This window comes from Neophocaena asiaeorientalis, unplaced genomic scaffold (genome assembly GCF_003031525.2).
Source record: "Neophocaena asiaeorientalis asiaeorientalis breed wild unplaced genomic scaffold, Neophocaena_asiaeorientalis_V1.1 scaffold57, whole genome shotgun sequence".
NCBI lineage: Eukaryota > Metazoa > Chordata > Mammalia > Artiodactyla > Phocoenidae > Neophocaena > Neophocaena asiaeorientalis.
The window spans coordinates 1-21,366 of NW_020172731.1; the positions used below are offsets into that span (position 1 = coordinate 1).

At 38.4% G+C, this 21,366-nt stretch overlaps 1 protein-coding gene across 1 annotated transcript in view; it reads right to left on the reverse strand.

The window, feature by feature from the left end:
- Positions 1–381: 381 nt before the first annotated feature.
- C6 (complement C6) overlaps positions 382–21,366 on the reverse strand; it is a 66,213-nt gene continuing 45,228 nt past the window's right edge. The window contains exons 10-16 of the mRNA XM_024740354.1: positions 13,663–13,829; positions 11,110–11,335; positions 10,045–10,216; positions 9,592–9,703; positions 6,297–6,429; positions 5,207–5,395; positions 382–489 (exon numbers count right to left, since the gene is read on the reverse strand). Coding sequence (XP_024596122.1) covers positions 395–489; positions 5,207–5,395; positions 6,297–6,429; positions 9,592–9,703; positions 10,045–10,216; positions 11,110–11,335; positions 13,663–13,829 — 1,094 coding nt within the window. The 3' untranslated portion in view covers positions 382–394. The remainder of the gene's footprint in view (positions 490–5,206; positions 5,396–6,296; positions 6,430–9,591; positions 9,704–10,044; positions 10,217–11,109; positions 11,336–13,662; positions 13,830–21,366) is intronic.

Sequence of the window (21,366 nt, forward strand, 5' to 3'; positions counted from 1 at the left end):
CATGGGACCCTGGCAGTGGCGGGCTGCACAGGCTTCCAGGACAGGAGATGTGGATAGTGACCTGTGCCTCCACATAGGATTCTTGGTGGCTGCAGCAGCAGCCTTAGCGCTTCATGCCCATCTCTGGTGTCCGCACTGATAGTTGCAGCTCGTGCCCGCAGAATGAGACTGTTTTAGTAACAAAAGCCATGCAAACTTAGTGGACAAGGGTGAGAGGCAATTAAGAAAGCTTGCTACCAAGTGGGGAGGGAAGAATTCAGCAGAGCATGAGGAGTATCGGTTATGTGAAGAATTAATATGCTTTGTCTCCATGGTTCAAGAAGCCCAGCTCCTCCATTAAGTTGGTTACACTAGACTGGTTTTCCATTTCTAAACAGAGTCCATAGAGTATCTCTTACCCACAGTCTTCTTCTGGAGACATGCAAATGCATTCAGATCCCGACTGTTTTTGTCCTGGTTGACAATGGCCTTTTAAGAGTGCCAAGGTATCTGAAAGAAAAGAAAATGAAGATAAGAACAATGCACACCATGGATTTCAAGTGATAAGTTTGGATTTAGGAGAAAAGGCAGTGGTGAAAAGTTCTCATTTATCTTTTGGAGTTAGAGCATTCATTTTGGCTTTTCCAAATATGTTGTCATGAAATAGTCCATCTGAAAGGTCCTTTCTAGCTCTAGGGGCTGTCGTTTTCCAACCTAGAACTGCTGCTAAGTTCAGAGAACTAAAGAAGATGGAATTGGTGAAATTTTTGCTCATTTGTTATTCAAACATTTATTGAGCGTCTATGATTTCCCAGCACCGCCGTAGGTTCTGGGGATAGTGGGTTGAGAAAAATTTGACCCATATCCCATGCTCTCAGAGCTTCTAGTCTTGTGGAGCAGACAGACATTAATCAAGAAAAACACACTGTACACATAGAATTGCTGCTGTTATTAGTGCTATTGAAGAGAAAGCATATAATCAAGAAAATTGATGTAGCCAGGAAGGTTATGAACAGTAAAATGGGAAGAGAAAAGGGAGTGTGTTTGAAGCAAAGGCAATAGCAGGCATAAACATGGTCAAAAGAGAGGTAATGTGTGACTTTCTTGGAACTGTAAGAAAGCCAGGGAAACAAGGGCATGGAAACGGTACAGCCAGAGAGATGGCTGTGTGGCAGACTGTGTAGGGTCATAAAGGGCTTTCAAAGGATTTTTATCTTATTTTATAAGCAGTGGCAAGTCTTTGATAGGTTTTAGCAGGGGGTGGTGTGACAAAATCAGGTCTGGATTTGGAAAAGAAGTTAATTTTGGTTTCTCTGTGGAGAATGAATTTGGAGAGGCATGGTGGTCAAGAGAATAGACAATTTATGAGGTTATTATAGTAGTTTGGGTGAAAGAGAATGGGAATTTTGACCGAAGTGCCAGAGGTAGAAATGGAGAGAAGTGGATGAACTTGAGACATTTTAAGCACATAAAACGGATGATAATGCATATTGTGGGTAAGTTATGAGAACTGCCAAGTATAATTCTTAGGTTTATAGTTTGCACGAGAGAATAGATATTGGTGCCTTAACTGAAATAGAAAATACTAGAAGATGTTAGTCGTAGGGAAGCTACGGTGATGACTCAAGAATTCCTCTCTGCATATGTTGAATTTATAGTCTCTTTAAGACAGCCAAACAAAATAGACACATAGGAATTTGAATATTCAAGTCTAAAACTCAGTGGAGAAGTCTGTGATAAAGATTTAAATTTGTTATTAGCCTATGGGGGGATCATTGATGCTATGGGTATGGGTGAGATTCCCCAGCAGGAGAGTGTAGCATGAGGTGAGGGGACAGATCTGAGCCTTGAGGAACTACATTTAAAGTCCATGCAAAGGCAGGAGCCTGCCAAAAATAGAGGGCAGCAGCCAGAGAGGTAGAAGCTAAACCAGACAGCGCTGTGTCTTGGAAGCCAGGGAAAGAACGAATGTGCAGAAGAAGGTCAACACTGTTGAATGCTGCTGGGAGGGCAAGGCAGATGAGGACCAAAATATTGTCTATTCTGTTAAGCAATATGGATGTCAGTGACGACAATCATGTGAATAGATTTGGGGGGATAATGGCTTGAAAGTCAGATTTTTCTTATAAGAATAATCAATGAAGAAATGCAACTCCCAAATGTGGCGATTTATCCCTATGATATTCTAGATATTAGGATGTTATGTGGAAAAAAAAATAGAATGAAAACAGCAGTAGTCCCCTAATAGTGGGAAAACAGACATTAATCAAACAGTCATAGTGATGGGTTTATAATTAAAGGCAGAGATAGGTATTTTGAAAAAATAAAGTTCCAGGAGATCATATCACCAAAAAAATCCAACTGAGAAATGTAAGGAAGATCTATAAGGAAATGATGCTTGACCTAAGATAAGCAATTGAATAGTGTGTACGAGAGGAAGGGAGATTAAAATAGAAGGAAGAACACTTGGATATATTACATGGAAGGGGAAATCTTGGTTATCTTTGCTTTTGTTCAGGCTCATCCACAGAAGCTTTAGACTGGTTGAATTAAACCTGGAGCTGACATCCTGAGCCTCCCGGATGAAACACAGTCTAGTCCCTGGACTGGATCTGACTAATCAGGCATCCACAGAACCACAGTGGCCTCTGTAAGCAAGTAATTGTCAAAGGAGGGCTGTAGGCAGGTATATCAGGCAAGAGGTTTGGTAGGGAAGGAAGTTAGAGGCAAAAATAAAGATTTAGAAAATTGGTAGGTTTTCTTCTTTGCTGCTATGCATTTCCATTCCCTATTATTACTCTCTGTTAGGGCCCTCATTCCATCTGGTGAAATTTGGCTCAGAACTTTCATGAACATGGAGACCTATAGCTGATGGTAAGGTCTCAGATACTAAGATTTCCATTGACATGGGCTCATTTTTCTTTGGTTTCTGTGTGGCCTTTGGCTTTTGTAAATAAATCCACGCTTAGGTCAAAGAGGGACCCTAAGCTATACATTGTTTCCAAAGAGCATCAACTCTCAAGCACACAGAGCATTGTTCCCTCCCTACCGATTTGGCATCATCAATGATCACCAGCAAGGACTCTTTGCTCCCTCACTAAGCGTCAGGGTGGAAGCCCAAACTGGCCCTCAGCTGCCCATGCTGCCTGCCCTGCACAGTTTTTGAGAAACACAGAAATGAGAACATTCCGATTTTTAAGTGCTGAGGGCAAGGGGATCTTCTGGAGGTGTTGATTTCTCAGAGGAAGGGAAAAAACTAACAGTGGAGGTGTGCAGCATCTCATTTCTTCAGGAAGCAAAATTCTTTTTCGCATTGAAAAAATTAAAAGTCTTCCTGGCCAACAAATGACCTGAAGTCTCTTTATCACACAGTTCCTCCCACATTGACAGGAAAGAGTGCTCAGTTTTATTGATTATTTTCTTTCTTTTTCTGTGACTCCCTTCATTGATCTTCCTGCCAACGTTGTTGAGAGAAAGTATATGAGATGGGATATTTCTTTCCTTTATCTCGATGTAGAACATTTTGTTATCTCTCAGTTTGGATTATAATTTTAATTTCTTTTCCAAACACAGAGATGTGTGTGCATTTGCGTGTGTGTGTGTGTGTGTGTGTGTGTATACATATGCTGTTATTTTTATAAAGAGGAGGATGCTACCTAAGATGCCCAGAGGATCTTAACTCCCTAAACCCTGTGGTCCCCAAATGCATTCATACCTCTGACATATATGATCAGGAGTCGAGTGAAACCAAGCTACAATATTAACCTGAAGTTCTCACAAATTTCCATGTGGTCTCTTTATCAATAGTTTTAAGGTTTTTATAATAGGTTAAGTTTCCCCTTTTCCTTCACACATGGTAAAAGCCCAAAGAGGATAAAGAAGGCAAGATGGCAGAGAGCTTGAGGAATTATCAGAGCTGCTGCACAGTTCTTGTTTGACCCAAACTGTCTGACTTTGGGTCTAATTTAGCCTCTTTGTGCCTTTGGTTTTTCCTTGACAAAATAGGCTCAATCATGTCTGAGCTCAGAGAGATCATCAAGAATTCTCTGATTAAAAATGAGACATTATTTGAAAAAGCATGTTGAGAAATTTGGAAGATATGAATTAGCAGAAGCTCCCTTAACTGTCCTCCAAGTAACCAACAGGCCAGACTAACCAGGGATTTCAGCTGCTCCGTGCCAGCTGCCTGTCCAACACTGAACTGCAAGTTTTATAGGCTCCTCTCTTCCACAGCTTCACACTTCTGCCTCTACCCGTCCAGCTATAGACTTACCAAGAGTCAGTTTTGTTTGTTTCCAAGTCTATTTATGCCAGTTACTATTGTAATTGTGTAAGTTGATTAAACATATCAACTGATAAAGGAGGAAAAAAAGTTATTTTTATAAAAACTAAGTTGAAAATGCTGAATAATTGAAAGTGGTTTGCAAAAATTTTGCTTTGAATTAATGTGGATGAGACTACTATAAAAGATTAAGGAAAAATAAAAGCATTTTGTAGTCAAATTTGATGCAAAAGTTGCCTTTAAGCTTTCACCTCTCTTCCAAAGAGAGATAATTCTCAACTTTGTCTGTATCTGGATTAACTCGGAGAGATTTTATACAAACACAAAATATTGGGCCCTCCCAGCTAAATGGCATCAGAACCAGGGGATGGGACTTAAGCAGAGGTGTTTCTTAAAGAAGTGCCCCACTTGGAGTTAAAAAACCCATTGTTTTAGAGAAACTGATATGGGATAACATAGATGATGAATTATGTATTTGTTTTATTTGAGAAAAATCTTGAAACTCAAATCAGGAGACCCTTTAGGAACTAACAGGTTGGTCCTATGTCAGAAAATTGGTGAATATTTGTGTATTTCTATGTTCTAAGTTAAAATAAAATGTTTAATTAAAAAGTAGTGTGGACTACTTTTCTATGGCTCTCCACTTGAACTAAATTTTCAGTTAACCATCAATTCTGATTTTTTCATATGAGAGCACTTGCACTCCCTCAAAATCGTGAAGTATTAAATTGGAAAAGAAAACTGACCTCACTGTCTAATATTTGAAGATATCCACTTGACCAATAGCTACTTATGTGCTGCCTGACCTCATCATCGACACGGGGTGAAATACAACCCAGCCCGCCAGTGAAATCTTCTTAAGAAATAGCTCCTCTGTAGATGCTACACGACCAACCACAAAGGATGCCACCTTAGCAGACCCCAGTATCCTGAGCAGCTACTCACCTTTTTCACAGGTGAGTGAGCTTGAAATGGGAGGTGTCCAGGAATCCCCACTGCATGTGTACCTTGATGGCCCAGCAACAACAAAGCCTCTGGGGCAGGTTAGCTCAATGGATTCACCAATTTTATATAATGTCTGAAATGGTGACAGTGTCAGTACTTCCTGCACCACTGGCTTGAGGCACTCTGTCCCTGCAGAGAGAGAAATATTTCAGATGTATTTGGTGGAACAGAATACTCAATGGATACAGGCAGATTTTGTGCAATCCAAGAAGTGATTTTAATATGATTTACCGCATTGGTTCAGCTTTAATGCTGCCTTTTGATGAGAAAGACTGGGGATTGAGGATCCCAGTTTAGAAACTGGGAAACTGTCTTTAGTTCCATTAACTGAAGAACTTGCTAAGGAACTGGCTTCAGATACTCCTTTCATTATATCATTGGGAGCTTTTCAAGAAATAATCTTTTCCACTCTTCTCCCCAGTGAGTTTTCCCCAAAGCAAGTCACCACATTGTGGGTGACACAGAGACAGGATGTTCTAATTGACACTGGTCTCAACTCTGTGTCATGATATTCCAGAATAACTCTTTGGAGTCCCCATCTGAGCCTTGTTTAATCACATTTTGACTTTCCTGAAGCCTGGGTATGTGGGGAGCCTGCGAACTCCTCCTCTCTCTTTGAGCAAAGGATGTGGATGTGCTCCAAGGAGAAAATTGCATTTCACAAAAAAAATCCCATCTCTGATACACAAAGAGTGTAAGTATCAGCTTCCTGGGACTCATTATTTCGCATCTCTTTGTACATCAGGCAAGGCAGATGCCTGTGGTTAGATGCAGTTAGCAGACTTCCCAGATTTCTTCTTAAACACATGCCTCACAGTCCTGCTAATACTCAGGGGCAGGAAAACTAAAATATGAAGATAGTTTGAAATCTAATTTGAGCAGATGAATCCTACTTTCTGCCTTACTAAACCTTTTCACTAGAGTTACTAAAAAAATAGTAAAGTGTACTAATCTAAGGGTGTGACTTTGCTCTATTTGGGGCACATCCATTCTCTAGCAGAGTCATGTGGAAGGCCTGCCCAGTTCTCACGTCGGCATTCCACATCTCCTCGCCTCCAGGTTCTGTCTGGTAAGCAGCTGAAGTACTGGTATCCAACAGGTTTGAAACCAGTAAGGCATATGATTTCAACTTCTTCCCCAACGGAGTACAGTTTCCTTTCATTCTAGAATTAAAACAGAAATCAGCACATTACTAATGTTATGAATAATACCTTCAAACACCTCGGGGTCCTCCTGGATTCTTTCTGTTCCTTCACCCTTGTATCTACTCAGAGTCTGCTCAATTTCTACTTCTAAATATGTCTCAAAATTCTCTCCTTTCTTTTGCCATCATCATTGTCTTTGCTTACAGCATGTATTATCTCTTACCAGGACAACTATCTAATTGGTCCCTCTTCTAATCCATCTTCCAGATTGCTGCTTAAATTGATTAGAATATATATACTTATTTTAATTAATAACTTGCTCCCCTCTCTATATGAGATGGCTTACTATTGCAAGAAAAAGAAAACTATATATGAATCCTGTAGTGGCTATAAATGGAATAAAAAAGGTATCCTGCATACGCAGCAAATATATGCAGATGCTGTGGTAACACACTGACTACAAATCATTTGAAAGTGTTCCTAATAACCTATTTATCATCATATACTTTCCCAGTTAATGTGTAATTAAAGTACAACTCCTGGCATTTGGGGTTCACTAAAAGATTTTAAAGATAAGAGGGGTTTTATATTCTTAGCTTGGAATATGAGATTTAACCCACTTTCCCATCCTCACCTCTTGCCATTTCTTCCAATAGAACCTATCATCTAGCAAAACAAAGCCATCTGCTATTCTTTGCACATAATACTCTCTTTCATGCCTCCCTGTCTTTACCTGGCTGTTCCCTCTAACCTCAACATCTTCTCTCTTCCGTTCTCTCAAGACCCAACTGAAATAGAACTTCCTCTGTGGAGAATCTTTCATTTCCCCAGCTTCATCAGGTGTACCATCCTTTCAGTTTTTGGGGGAAACTTGTACAAAGCTCTAATTTATGTTTATCACATTTATCATCCCCACCCCTACACTTGAGTGGCACTTCTATTACCAGGTCTCCCCTCACAAACCTTTACACGGGGCTTAATAACTCTTTGCTGAAAAAATGCAAAACACTCTCCTTCTTAGGAAGACAGTAATGTAACAGTAATGTAACTCTTTCCTTACCTAGTGGGAGACAAGTACAGAGAATTGACTAGGAAATTATTCTCTGAGAATCGAAGTTGGGAATTTTGAGGGAGGTGAAAGCTCAATCGTCAACATTTGTTATTACTTGGCCATGTGATTCAACTTTTCTCCTAGAAGATGATTAATTTCCTGAATACAAAAAAGAGCATTCCATCTTTGGTTATTATGGGTATGGCTGTGTTTCCAAGGGAAATGGCATGATCAGTAGTATTAATGATCTAGATGTTTTATTCAAAGGCTGCACATTTTCCCTGCACATTCATCCTGAAATAAATTATTGTCATAAACTTCTGCTTCCATTTCTTTTATGAAGCTGTAACATATAAGTGTATGTTGCAGCCATCAAGCTTTGTCCGACATATCTGCTAGACCGACTAAACAAGAACCCTTAGTTACTGTCACTTGCCAATGGGGGTAGGACTTGTGTCTTGGTCACTGAAAAGATATCTTCACGTGCAATGACATGATTGCTCTAGCCTGAAATGAGGCATACATGCCTCTGTTTGACTCCATATAAGGAGCATTTTGCTACTAGGAATCTAGAAGGTACTCATTAGGAAAAGTTAAAATTGTATTACTTTTGTGCAAAAACTATCATCAGGTAGGAATTAGGCCTTTAATAAAGAACAAATTAAAACAAGGAGTGAACTTATTCATGGAAATGGAAACATATAATCTAATTTTGTAAAGAGTCATTAGAAGAATGAATCACTGTTTAAACCCTTTGTGTGTTTTTAAAATTAGAATGTCAATCATTTTAATACTTTATTTAAGCAGCTGGCGCAAGCAGTTTAAAAATTATTTAGGTATCTGGATCTGATAAAATGTAATTCTGAGGATACTGTTGTAGGGCAGGGACTGGAAAACTTTTTCTATAAAGGGCCTTGATCATCAATTGCAGGTCAGGCAGTGTCTGTCACCTTGTGTCATAGTTGCACAAAACAGCTATGGTCATTATGTAAACAAAGGAATGTGGTTGTGTTCCAATAAATTTCATTAAAAAAAGAAAAGAAAAGAATACAGAGGGCAGGTCAGATTTGGTCTGTGGGCCATAATTTGTTAACTCCTATTCTAAAGGATTCATTTCCAAAGTGTGACTTCTGAACTAGCAGCATCGGTATTACCAGGGATCTTGTTAGTTATGGAAGTTTCTGGGCCCTGCTCAAGATTAGCCTCTAGTGCATCTGGAGTGTGAGAATCTCTGGTTCTAGCGTAAAGACTAATCGACATTACTCCCCCTCCAAAATATTTCCTCCCCCTCACAACTTTAGGCCTGGTACCTTATACATGAACAGAAGATGTATGAACAGGGAAGATACATTAGCCCAGACTATGCTCCATGGATATTTATTTGCTGGCCCTGGAGAATCGAGGGTATTGATTTTTCATCATAAATATGATACAGTTGGAAACAGATTAAAGGCCTTACTGGGTTTAAGAAAGGTAAACTTTTTTTAATAAAGGTAAAATTGATTAGGGCACATGCCTCCCGTGATCAATTTTAAATATTATCTATCTCCTGAAAGTTTATATCTAAAGCCACAGAACTGTCTAACAAAAAGTATTTAGTTGTTTTTAATCATAGAAACATATAGTGGTTTAATGAAAAATGATAAAATTAAAAGGTATTAAAACTGTACTGACTGCTTAAGAGTTCTATAGGTTTTTAACCTAAGAAGCCATTACAGACTCAACACCTCCTATGTTACAGTCAAGACTAGTTTGTTTCTCTGATAACGTGCCTTAGATAGGGGGTTACTTTGCTCAGATTCAGAAATAAACAGTCAGATCTTAGTTGCAGATTCCTACAGAAGTCATCCAAACCATTCTCCACTCACATAAACGTACCACCACACGAGTTAGTAGTGCCAAGGCACACAAAAGTGTGTGTGTTAGTTTGGTCTAGCAACCAGGTATGAGGACACCTCCAGGGAATTCACAGGGAAAAGTGATGGAGACTTTCTAAATATTCCTTTTTTACTTTTTAAGTCAACAGGTATTAAACTAAGAAAAAAATAACTGTAAATAAAAGAAAGTGTATGTTTCCTAAGTTCTATTTTTTTGGATTCCAAACCTAAAGTAAAGGTCAGGATGCTTACCCGGATAAATGCATTTTCTGGAGGGACTGGTTGAGGACACCCTGAATCTGATTCTAATTCAGGGAGGTCTATTTCTTTCACTTCCTCATCATCACTGATGCATGGTTGTCCACTAAAAGGGAAAAATAAACGTGTGTATAATACAATAAATATGTGTGTATATATATATATGTATATACACATTTACATGTTTGTGTATACACATATATGCATGCATATATACACATTATATATGTGTGTATATATATATGTATATAATACATTTAAAAAAGAGAGAAAACAAAGAGAAAAAGGGGTAGCAGCCGATCTAACACCTCACTGATATGTTGTGTTGGAATAGGTAAAATTCTAATCATTTCTTTACCTAGAAGTAAGAAAATAAATATCTCAACTGTCTAGTTTAGTAGCGGTGTTGGGGGAGATGCCCTGCTCTCTCCCCGTATCCATCCTTACTCGTTCTGCATTATGGAAAATGTGCAGTGCTCCACTTGCCGCCTCTCCCCCTCACAGCTTTTCCCTCCTTGCTGGGGGGCAGGGTTGTTGCATTCTCGGGTTCTTGATCTCTTGTACGTAGCATCACACGTGCTCCAGGAAGACCAGCAGCCCCAGTTCCCGTCTACAGCATCTGGAACACAGGAAGACCCATCCACCGATCATGGTGCCTCTGGGAGAATTGGGGCTTTGAAGCCAGGTCAACTTGGCTTCCTCACAGTTTAGCTGTGGGAGCCTTTGTGGAATATCATAGGGTTATTGTGAGGATTAAAAGAAATTATCTGTGCAAAGGGCCTGACATATCACCTGATTTCCCTTTCCTGTTCCCACAGCCTGAATAAAATGGCAACAACTATGAATCATTTTCAACTATCAGCAACATATCTCACACATACATATATACATAAATATATGTATACATGTGAACTTCTTCCAAATAGAATATATATAAAATTACATTTTTAAAGGTAATAGACTATATTCTTACTCCCATGACATATCCTCTTTCTAAGGAGGGTTAGAGGTATGAACATTGCTTGGTCCTGTATGAAACCTTTGGTTGTGTCTTAATTTATCCCTTGTTACAAGCCACCCTCATTCTACATTATAATGCACAAGAGGTTAACAAGAGCATCACATATTTTACTTTATAGTGTGTTTTATTATTTATTTTATGTTATAGGCATTGTGCTGTATATTTTATATATATATACACATATATAATTTTTGGGTATATAGTGGCATTATCCCCATTTTATGGATGAACAGACTGAGGCATAGAGAGGTTAGGTGACTTTCCCAAGGTCACATAGCTGGTAGGTTACAGCTGAGATTCACACCAGGACTGTTTGACCTTTGAGTCTAACTTTCTCCAGGCCTGCTTTCCTTGTGAGTTTGCATAAGGTGGAAATTGCTTATGCAGTTCTCTTATGCAGAGAAGTTTTGTTTTGTTGTTTTCATTGACCAACCTACAATACCTTTGGGAGGGGAAAGCTTCCTACCTCATAGCAAGTTACTGACACTTACTAGATTTGTAATCCGGAGAGCGCCTCTCACAGTTCTCACCGTAGGTGCCGCTCTGGCACACGCACAGACATTCAGTCCCTGAGAGCGTGGGGTGGCCGTTATTAGGGCATCGAGCACATTGGCAGGGGTCAAACTTGGCTGCATATTCTCGATAAGCTCTCATGAGGTTGTTCCGTCTTGTCACTGCACAGGGGATATTTCTTACCAGGTCTGTAATGGGAGCAAGCTAAGAGCAGATGGGAGAGAGGAGGTCCAGTCAGTCACATCTCTTTGGCATATGTTGCCATCATCGCCCAATTCCCATAGAATGAGAGGCAAGGTATGGAAAATCCCACACTTCAAAGGGATTGTTGTAGAATATGGTATATCTGTCGATTGGACTAGTGGAGAAAAGCCCTTCCCATGAGGGTGGGGGAGCTTCTTTCCCTTCTACAGTGGCTTCTGTTGTCCCTAAAACATGGCAGGTGTAAAGTATCTGGAGCTTACTTTCCCCAGAATTCTACTATGGAGGAAGCCTCACATGAGGTGTCTCTTACTTGGATTTACATCGACTTGTTTATTAAGCATCAAATGCATGCATCAAAGTACTGAGAAAAGTGACCAAGAGTTAGGCAGCTCAGGAATGCTTTGCTGAAGGCTCATCAAGTTTGACTCAAGGAGAAAAATCTGGAAAGGGTGAAGAGAGGCTTTCAGTGTTCTTTGTTTTTCCAGGGACACTACTACTGGCTTTTGATGGAACCAGATGAGAAAATGTGGAGAGACAAAATAGAGAAATGAACTTGCTGGTAGGATCAATAGAAGAATTACAATAACAAATATGGAGCTAACACAAAATCGGGGTTCATTTTTTTTAACATCTTTATTGGAGTATAATTGCTTTACGATGGTGTGTTAGTTTCTGCTTTATAACAAAGTGAATCAGCTATATGTATACATACATCCCCATATCCCCTATCCCACCCTTCTAGGTGGTCATAAAACACCGAGCTGATCTCCCTGTGCTATGTGGCTGCTTCCCACTAGCTATCTATTTTAAATTTGGTAGTGTATATATGTCCATGACACTCTCTCACTTCGTCCCAGCTTACCCTTCCCCCTCCCTGTGTCCTCAAGTCCATTCTCTTCGTCTGTGTCTTTATTCCTGTCCTGCCCCTAGGTTCTTCAGAACCATTTTTTTAAAATTCCGTATATATGCGTTAGCATATGGTATTTGTTTTTCTCTTTCTGACTTACTTCACTCTGTACGACAGACTCTATGTCCATCCACCTCACTACAAACTCAATTTCGTTTCCTTTTATGGCTGAGTAATATTCCATTGTATATGTGTGTCACATCTTCTTTATCCATTCATCTGTCGATGGACACTTAGGTTGCTTCCACGTCCTGGCTATTGTAAATAGAGCTGCAATGAACATTGTGGTACATGACTCTTTTTGAATTATGGTTTTCTCAGGGTATATGCCCAGTAGTGGGATTGCTGGGTTGTATGGTAGTTCTAGTTTTAGTTTTTTAAGGAGCCTCCATAGTGGTTGTATCAATTTACATTCCCACCAACAGTGCAAGAGGGTTCCCTTTTCTCCACACCCTCCCCAGCATTAGTTGTTTGTGGATTTTCTGATGATGCCCATTCTAACTGGTGTGAGGTGATACCTCATTGTAGTTTTGATTTGCATTTCTCTAATGATTAGAGATGTTGAGCATCCTTTCATGTGTTTGTTGGCAATCTGTGTATCTTCTTTGGAGAAATGTCTATTTAGGTCTTCCAAGGCTCATTTTAATTAACATTTTAAAACCTCAGAGGAATGACTCTCTAGTGAAGTGTATGACTCACAAGTGCCCAGATGGGCAGCTGGACCTCATTTTCCTACCATAACCTGTAGAGCTCCAAGTATCTTCATGCTACATGTAAATCATTCTGCCTTCATGATGATTGAACTCCTTTATTTTCATTTAAATGAAATGAGCAGAATAGCTCCTTAAGGAGCTTTTTAAAATGTGCTTATGTTTTAGGCAAAACTGGCTCAAAGTGGCATATGACTGATTTGTGGACAAAGTATTTCATACCTAATAAAAATCACCCTTTAATGTAATTACAACAAATATAAGACTGGTAAATTTAATCAATGGTGATAGAAACAGAAAATCAAATGGGTCTAAAGTCCCATTTACCCCACAGAGCTATAAATGAAGATTTAGCAGGGCTTATTAAATAAAGAATTGCAAGAAAAGTACAGAAATCAAATTTATTACATACATGGGGAGTAGAACACTACTCCAGGTAAGTTTAGGCATTTTCATGCACTAAACTCCCTCTTCTGGTATTTAATGTGTGCTGGGAATTCTAAATGCTGTACTACAGAATGCTTGTTTGAACAGCATAAACAAGAGATGTTTAATTTAATGTTTTTTAAAAAGGTATGTTGTGCATACACACTAAAGAAAGACATTTCTTTTATCATCTGAGAAGAAAATGGAAAAGGAATTGTGTGATGTACAGTTTGGGTTGCCAGAGAACTGCCTTAGCTCTTACCCATAATGCTTTTCAATCTTACCTTAAAGTCAATCACAGTAGGATTTTCCTTCAGTGATTCTAACCACTCAGAAAATGTCTTCTCTTCTGGACCAGAACTCCCTTTCTCCCACGCCAAAGCTGCTGCATACTCACTCCTCCCTCCTTGAACCAGGGATATGGATTTCTCTGATCCCTGAATAAATGAACCTGCAAGGTATTTCAAGAAAATTACTCGTTTAATTTTATTGCAAATTCAAACTTGAAAGTAAAGCCTATTTGCACAGGAGAAAGAAGCAGATGGCAGAGTCATGTAGCTCAATTAAGTAAACTAAGTGAAAAGCAAGAGAACACGTCTCTTGTCCCTATAGGGAGTTTAATAATAGAAATGATAATAATAGTGCCAACAGCTACCATTTATTAAGCAACACATGTATGCCAGGCACTCTGCACTCATTATTAATGTAATTCTCTTAACAACCCAGAGCAGTAGGTGTTACAAACATGGACATTGAAGCCAGAAGTAATTTGGCCTGGAACACATGGATACTAAGGGGGCGGAGTGGGGCTGGGATGCAGATGTAGCCCAAGGCCTGAGGACTCTGTCTCCTGCTCTTTGATGCCAAGCCTCCCACTTTTGACTTATATGGGCATATGTCTTGGGCCCCCAGAATAACGTAAACCACATGGTTTCTGGTACCCAATCAGTTGACTGCCATGCCATAACTGACTACAATTACAGAAAAATGTTGATAGAATACCTTTAAGCTTAAAGACATGAGTAAAAGTACAACTAACCAAAAAAAAAAAACAATTAAATCTCAAGTTAAAAGTTGGCACAATGTTGCTTTAGAGGTACTGGCGTTTACTCTGTACAGCACAGATCTTTCATATAAAATTTCAAAACTATTCCTCTTAACTAATGGTGTCTTTAATATGGGTAGGAACTGAGTAATAAGAAATTATAGTGAGAAATAAAATCAAATGGGAAAGAGGCTAGTGATATGGGTAATAGTTAATGGCATTAATCTGGTGTCTGTTCTGGAGTGACAGTAAGGATCAGCTATGCCCCCAACTGTTTAGAAATTCTACAGTAAGAGAATCTAGGATGATTAGACCAATGGGTGAAATACTCTCTCTATGAAAAAAGTATGGTCCTTTTCAAAGTGAGCTGCTTAAGAGAGGTATAAGAAGAAATTTTTAGAGTTTTTTTGCATTTAATTTTCAAATAAAATAAGGGAGAAATTATTATTTGCCAATATATCATATACCTATTGACAGTGACTCTGATATGCAGATTGATATATGTCATAAATGGATTGACACTGGTAAGAGCTATATATGCTAAGAATGGGACCCTGAAGAAAGAACTAGTTAAGTCTATTTACTATTCTATTAGCTACTTTGAACAGAATGCTTACAAGTGAATAAATTGATTAAAAGGATTCCAGAAAGAAAATGCAGACTGAAGATGATACCAACAGTGCAAACATAAGGAAAACAACTAATAGAAGGAAGAGCAGACACTTCTATTTCTTCCACAAGCTTCTCATCAATCACAACATGAGTTTGACAGCAAGCCACTCTCAAAACATATCAAAAATTTTAAGGAATTTTATGAAGTATTATCATTATGATATGAGCAAGACAAGGAAAATTCCGTTTATTTCATATAGATTATCTTTTGATATTTTCTATTTTGCACACGTGTATATATTTTTGTCCATAATGTATTTTTAGAAATAATATATTTATAAACATTTGTTAGTAAGTATACATATATTAGGGATATAGCCTCAAAAAAATTTAATGGTACCATTACAGATTATAAAAATTTGGAGTCAAATGATTTAATCAAAGTAGCTCAGAGTTAGAAATAGACAAATCAAAGCTCTTTCTTAAATTTTTATTTCTTTTATACAGCAGGTTTTTATAAGTTACCTATTTTATACATATTAGTGTATATATGTCAATCCTAATTTCCCAATTCATCCCCCCCCACCCCCCAGCGCTTTCCCCCCTTGGTGTCCATACGTATGTTCTCTACATCTGTGTCTCTATTTCTGCCTTAGAGACTGGTTCATCTGTACCATTTGTCTAGATTCCATATATATGCATTAATATACGATATTTGTTTTTCTCTTTCTGACTTACTTCACTCTCTATTACAGTCTCTATGTCCATTCACATCTCTGCAAAAGCCCCAATTTTGTTCCTTTTTATGGCTGAGTAATATTCCATTGTATATGTACCACTTCTTTATCCATTCGTCTGTCGATGGGCATTTAGGTTGCTTCCATGACCTGGCTATTGTAACCAGTGCTGCAGTGAACATTAGGGTGCCTGTGTATTTTTGAATTAGGGTTTTCTCTGGGTATATTCCCAGTAGAGGGATTGCTGGGTCATATGGTAATCCTATTTTCAGCTTTTTAAGGAACCTCCATACTGTTCTCCATAGTGGCTGTATCAATTTACATTCCCACCAACAGTGCAAAAGTGTTCCGTTTTCTCCACACCCTCTCCAGCATTTGTTTGTACATTTGCTGACGATGCCCATTCTAACTGGTGTGAGGTGATACCTTTTTGTAGTTTTGATTTGCATTTCTCTACTAATTTGTGATGTTGAGCATCTTTTCATGTGCTTCTTGGCCAACTGTATGTCTTCTTTGGAGAAATGTCTATTTAGGTCTTCTGCCCATTTTTAAATTTTTTTTTTTTAATATTGAGCTGCATGAGCTGTTTATATATTTTGGAGATGAATCCTTTGTCTGTTGATTCGTTTGCAAATATTTTCTCCTATTATGAGGGTTATCTTTTCATCTTGTTTGTAGTATCCTTTGCTGTGCCAAAGCTTTTAAGTTTCATTAGGTTCCATTTGTTTATTTTTGTTTTTATTTCCATTACTCTAGGAGGTGGGTCACAAAAGATCTTGCTGTGATTTATGTCAAAGAGTGTTCTTCCTATGATTTCCTCTAAGAGTTTTATACTTTCTGGTCTTACATTTAGGTCTCTAATCCATTTTGAGTTTACTTTTGTGTATGGTGTTAGGGAGTGTTCTAATTTCATTCTTTTACATGTAGCTGTCCAGTTTTCTCAGCACCAATTATCGAAGAGGCTGTCTTTTCTCCATTGTATATCCTTGCCTCCTTTGTCACAGGTTAGTTGACCAAAGGTGTGGGGGTTTATCTCTGGGCTTCCTATCCTTTTCCATTGATCTATATTTCTGTTTTTGTACCAGTACCATACTGTCTTGATTACTGTAGTTTTGTAGTATTGTCTGAAGTCAGGGAGTCTGATTCCCTCCAGCTCCATTTTTCCCCCTCAAGATTGCTGTGGCTATTCGGGGTCTTTTGTGTTTTCATACAAATTTTAAGATTTTTTTGTTCTAGTTCTGTAAAAAATGCCATTGGTAATTTGATAGGGATTGCATTGAATCTGTAGATTGCTTTGGATAGTATAGTCATTTTTACAATATTGATTCTTCCAGTCTAAGGACATGGTATATCTCTCCATCTCTTTGTCTCATCTTTGATTTCTTTCATTAGTGTCTTATAGTTGTCTGAGTACAGGCCTTTTGTTTCCTTAAGTGGATTTATTCCTAGGTTTTTTATTCTTTTTGATGCAGTGGTGAATGGGATTGTTTCCTTAATTTCTCTTTCTGATCTTGCATTGTTAATGTATAGGAATGCAAGAGATTTCTGTGCATTAATTTTGTGTCCTGCAACTTTACCAAATTCATTGATTAGCTCTAGTAGTTTTCTAGTGGCATCATTTGGATTATCAATGTATAGTATGATGTCATCTGCAAACAGTGACAGTTTTACTTCTTTTCCAATTTGTATTACTTTTATTTCTTTTTTTTCTCTGATTGCCGTGGCTAGGACTTCCAAACCTATGTTGAATAATAGTGGCAAGAGTGGACATCCTTGTCTTGTTCCTGATCTTAGAGGAAATGCTTTCAGTTTTTCACCCTTGAGAATGATGTTTGCTGTGTGTTTGTCATATATGGCCTTTATTATGTTGAGGTAGTTTCCCTCTATGCCCAGCTTTTGGAGAGTTTTTATCATAAATGGGTGTTGAATTTTGTCAAAAGTTTTTTTTGCGTCTACTGAGATGATCATATGGTTTTTATTCTTCAATTTGTTAACATGGTGTATCACATTGATTGATCTGCATATATTGAAGAATCCATGCATCCCTCGGATAAATTCCATTTGATCATGGTCTATGATCCTTTTAATGTATTGTTGGATTCTGTTTGCTAGTATTTTGCTGAGGATTTTTGCATCTATATTCATCAGTGGTATTGGTCTGTAATTTTCTTTTTTTGTAGTATCTTTGTCTGGTCTTGGTATCAGGGTGATGGTGGCCTCGTAGAGTGAGTTTGGGAGTGTTCCTTCCTCTGCAATTGTTTGGAAGCGTTTGAGAAGGATGGGTGTTAGCTCTTCTCTAAATATTTGATAGAATTCACCTGTGAAGTCATCTGGTCCTGGACTTTTTTTGTTGCAAGGTTTTTAATCACAGTTTCAATTTCATTCTTTGTGATTAGTCTGTTCATATTTTCTATTTCTTGCTGGTTCAGTCTTGGAAAGTTATACTTTTCTAAGAATTTGTCCATTTCTTCCAGGCTGTCCTCTTTATTGTCATAGAGTTGCTTGTAGTAGTCTCTTAAGATGCTTTGTATTTCTGCCATGTCCATTATAACTTCTCCGTTTTCATTTCTAATTTTATTGATTTGAGTACTCTCCCTCTTTTTCTTGATGAGTCTGGCTAAAGGTTTATCAATTTAGTTTATCCTTTCAAAGAACCAGCTTTTAGTTTTATTGATCTTTGGTATTGTTTTCTTTGTTTCTATTTCATTTATTTCTGCTCTGATCTATATGATTTCTTTCCTTCTGCTAACTTTGGGGTTTTTTTGTTCTTCTTTCTCTGGTTCCTTTTGGTGTAACGTTAGATTGTTTATTTGAGATTTTTCTTGTTTCTTGAAGTAGGCTTGTATAGCTATAAACTTCCCTCTTAGAACTGCTTTTGCTGCATCCCATAGGTTTTGGATCATCATGTTTACATTGTCATTTGTCTCTAGGTATTTTTTTATTTCCTCTTTGATTTCTTCAGTGATCTCTTTGTTATTTAGTAGCATACTGTTTAGCCTCCGTGTGTTTGTGTTTTTTATGTTTTTTTCTCTGTAATTGATGTCTAATCTCATAGTGTTGTGGTCAGAAAAGATGCCTGATATGATTTCAATTTTCTTAAATTTACTGAGGCTTGATTTGTGACCCAAGATGTGATCTATCCTGGAGAATGTTCCATATGCACTTGAAAAGAAAATGTAATCTGCTGTTTTTGGGTGGAATGTCCTATAAATATCAATTGAATCTACCTGGTGTATTGTGTCATTTAAAGCTTGTGTGTCCTTATTAACTTTCTGTTTGGATGATCTGTCCATTGGTGTAAGTGAGGTGTTAAAGTTCTCCACTATTATTGTGTTACTGTTGGTTTCCTCTTTTATAGCTGTTAGCATTTACCTTATGTATTGAGGTGCTCCTATGTTGGGTGTATATTTATTTATAATTGTTATATCGTCTTCTTAGATTGATCCCTTAATCATTACATAGTGTCCTTCCTTCTTGTAACATTCTTTATTATAAAGTCTATTTTATCTGATATGAGTATTGCTACTCCAGCTTTCTTCTGATTTCTGTTTGCATGGAATATCTTTTTCCATCCCCTCACTTTCAGTCTGTATGTGTCCCTAGGTCTGAAGTGGGTCTCCTGTAGACAGCATATATATGGGTCTTGTTTTTGTATCCATTTAGCAAGCCTGTGTCTTTTGGTTGGAGCATTTAATCCATTCACGTTTAAGGTAATTATTGATATATATTTTCCTATTACCATTTTCTTAATTTTTTTGGGTTTGTTTTTGTAGGTCCTTTTCTTCTCTGTGTTTCCCACTTAGAGAATTCCTTTAGCATTTGTTGTAGAGCTGGTTTGGTGTTGCTGAATTCTCTTAGCTTTTGCTTGTCTGTAAAGCTTTTGATTTCTCCATCGAATCTGAATGAGATCCTTGCTGGGTAGAGTAAACTTGGTTGTAGGTTCTTTCCTTTCATCACTTTAAGTATATCATGGCAGGTGGATTCTTAACCACTGTGCCACCAGGGAAGCCCCTGCCCTTTCATTTTGTCTATCTTTCTGTCCATGTAGTTTTTGTTCCACAGGCTGCAGGATTGTTGTTCTTCTTGCTTCTGCTGTCTGTCTTCTGTTGAATGAGGCTATCTCAGAGGCTTGTGCAAGCTTCCTAATGGGAGGCACTGGTGGTGGGTAGAGCTGGCTGTTGCTCTGGTGGGCATAGCTCAGTAAAACTTTAATCCACTTGTCTGCTGATGGGTGGAGCTGAGTTCCCTCCCTGTTGGTTGCTTGGCCTGAGGCAACCAAGCACTGGAGCCTAGAGGCTCTTTGGTGGGGCTAATCTGGGAGGACTCCCACCAAGGAGTACTTCCCAGAACTTCCACCGCCTGTGTCCTTGTCCCCATGGTGAGCCATAGCTGCCCCCCACCTCTGCAGGAGACCCTCCAAGACTAGCAAGTAGGTCTGGTTCAGTCTCCTGTGGGGTCACTTCTCCTTCCCCCTGTGTCCTGATGTGCACACTACTTTGTGTGTGTCTTCCAAGAGTGGAGTCTCTGTTTCTCCTAGTCCTGTTGAAGTGCTGCAATCAAATCCCGCTAGCCTTCAAAGTCTGATTCTCTGGAAATTCCTCCTCCTGTTGCCAGACCCCCAGGTTGGGAAGCCTGACATGGGGCTCAGAACCTTCACTCTAGTGGGTGGACTTCTGTGGTATAATTGTTCTCCAGTTTGTGAGTCACCCACCTAGCAGTTATGGGATTTGATTGTATTGTGATTGCGCCCCTCTTACTGTTTCATTGTGGCTTCTCCTTTGAGTTTGGATGTGGGGTATCTTTTTTGGTGAGTTCCAGTGTCTTCCTATCAATGATTTTTCACAGTTAGTTTTGATTCCTGTGCTCTCGCAAGAGGGAGTGAGCACACATCCTTCTACTCTGCCATCTTGAACCAGTCCATCCAAATCTATGTTCTTAAGTGTGCTTTGCTTTTAGAAAACAACATAAATGTGTCTCTTTTTTGGGCAAATTGTCATTGTGATTAATAAGCATTAGTTGAGAATCTGCTATAAGCCAGGCACTAAAAACTTGGGTTGGGGAGTTGACACAATTTAGGAATATTAGCAATGTGTCAGCTGGGCAGGATTGATAGTTGATTAACCAGTTTGGAGACTATTGCAGTAGTCTCTGATTTTGCAGTGTCCCTACAAGCTGAAAACTAGAATTCATATTTGACATTTTCTCATCTCTATGTTGGATGGATTTTATAGTCGAGTAGTTTTTTTTCAGTAAGTATTCAAGAATGAATATCACCAGAATTCTCTCATGTTTTGAGACATCTTTCTGTTACCTCTACATATGAACACATTTTCTTTTCTCTTTTAGAAATTTGTGGACATTCCTCTATCATCTTGTAGTTTTGCATTTTGTCAAGAAGAAGTCTGACGCCAGCCAGATTTTGTTGTTATTCTGTAGGGAACTTGTTCTTTCAGCTAGGATACTTGAATTCATTTTAAAAATGTTTGTATTTAGTTAATTAACTAGAATTTGTCTTGAAATTGTATATTTGAACAATATTTCTGATACAAATAATGAAGACAAATTTCTTCCTTTATTTCAGGGGCTTTATATAT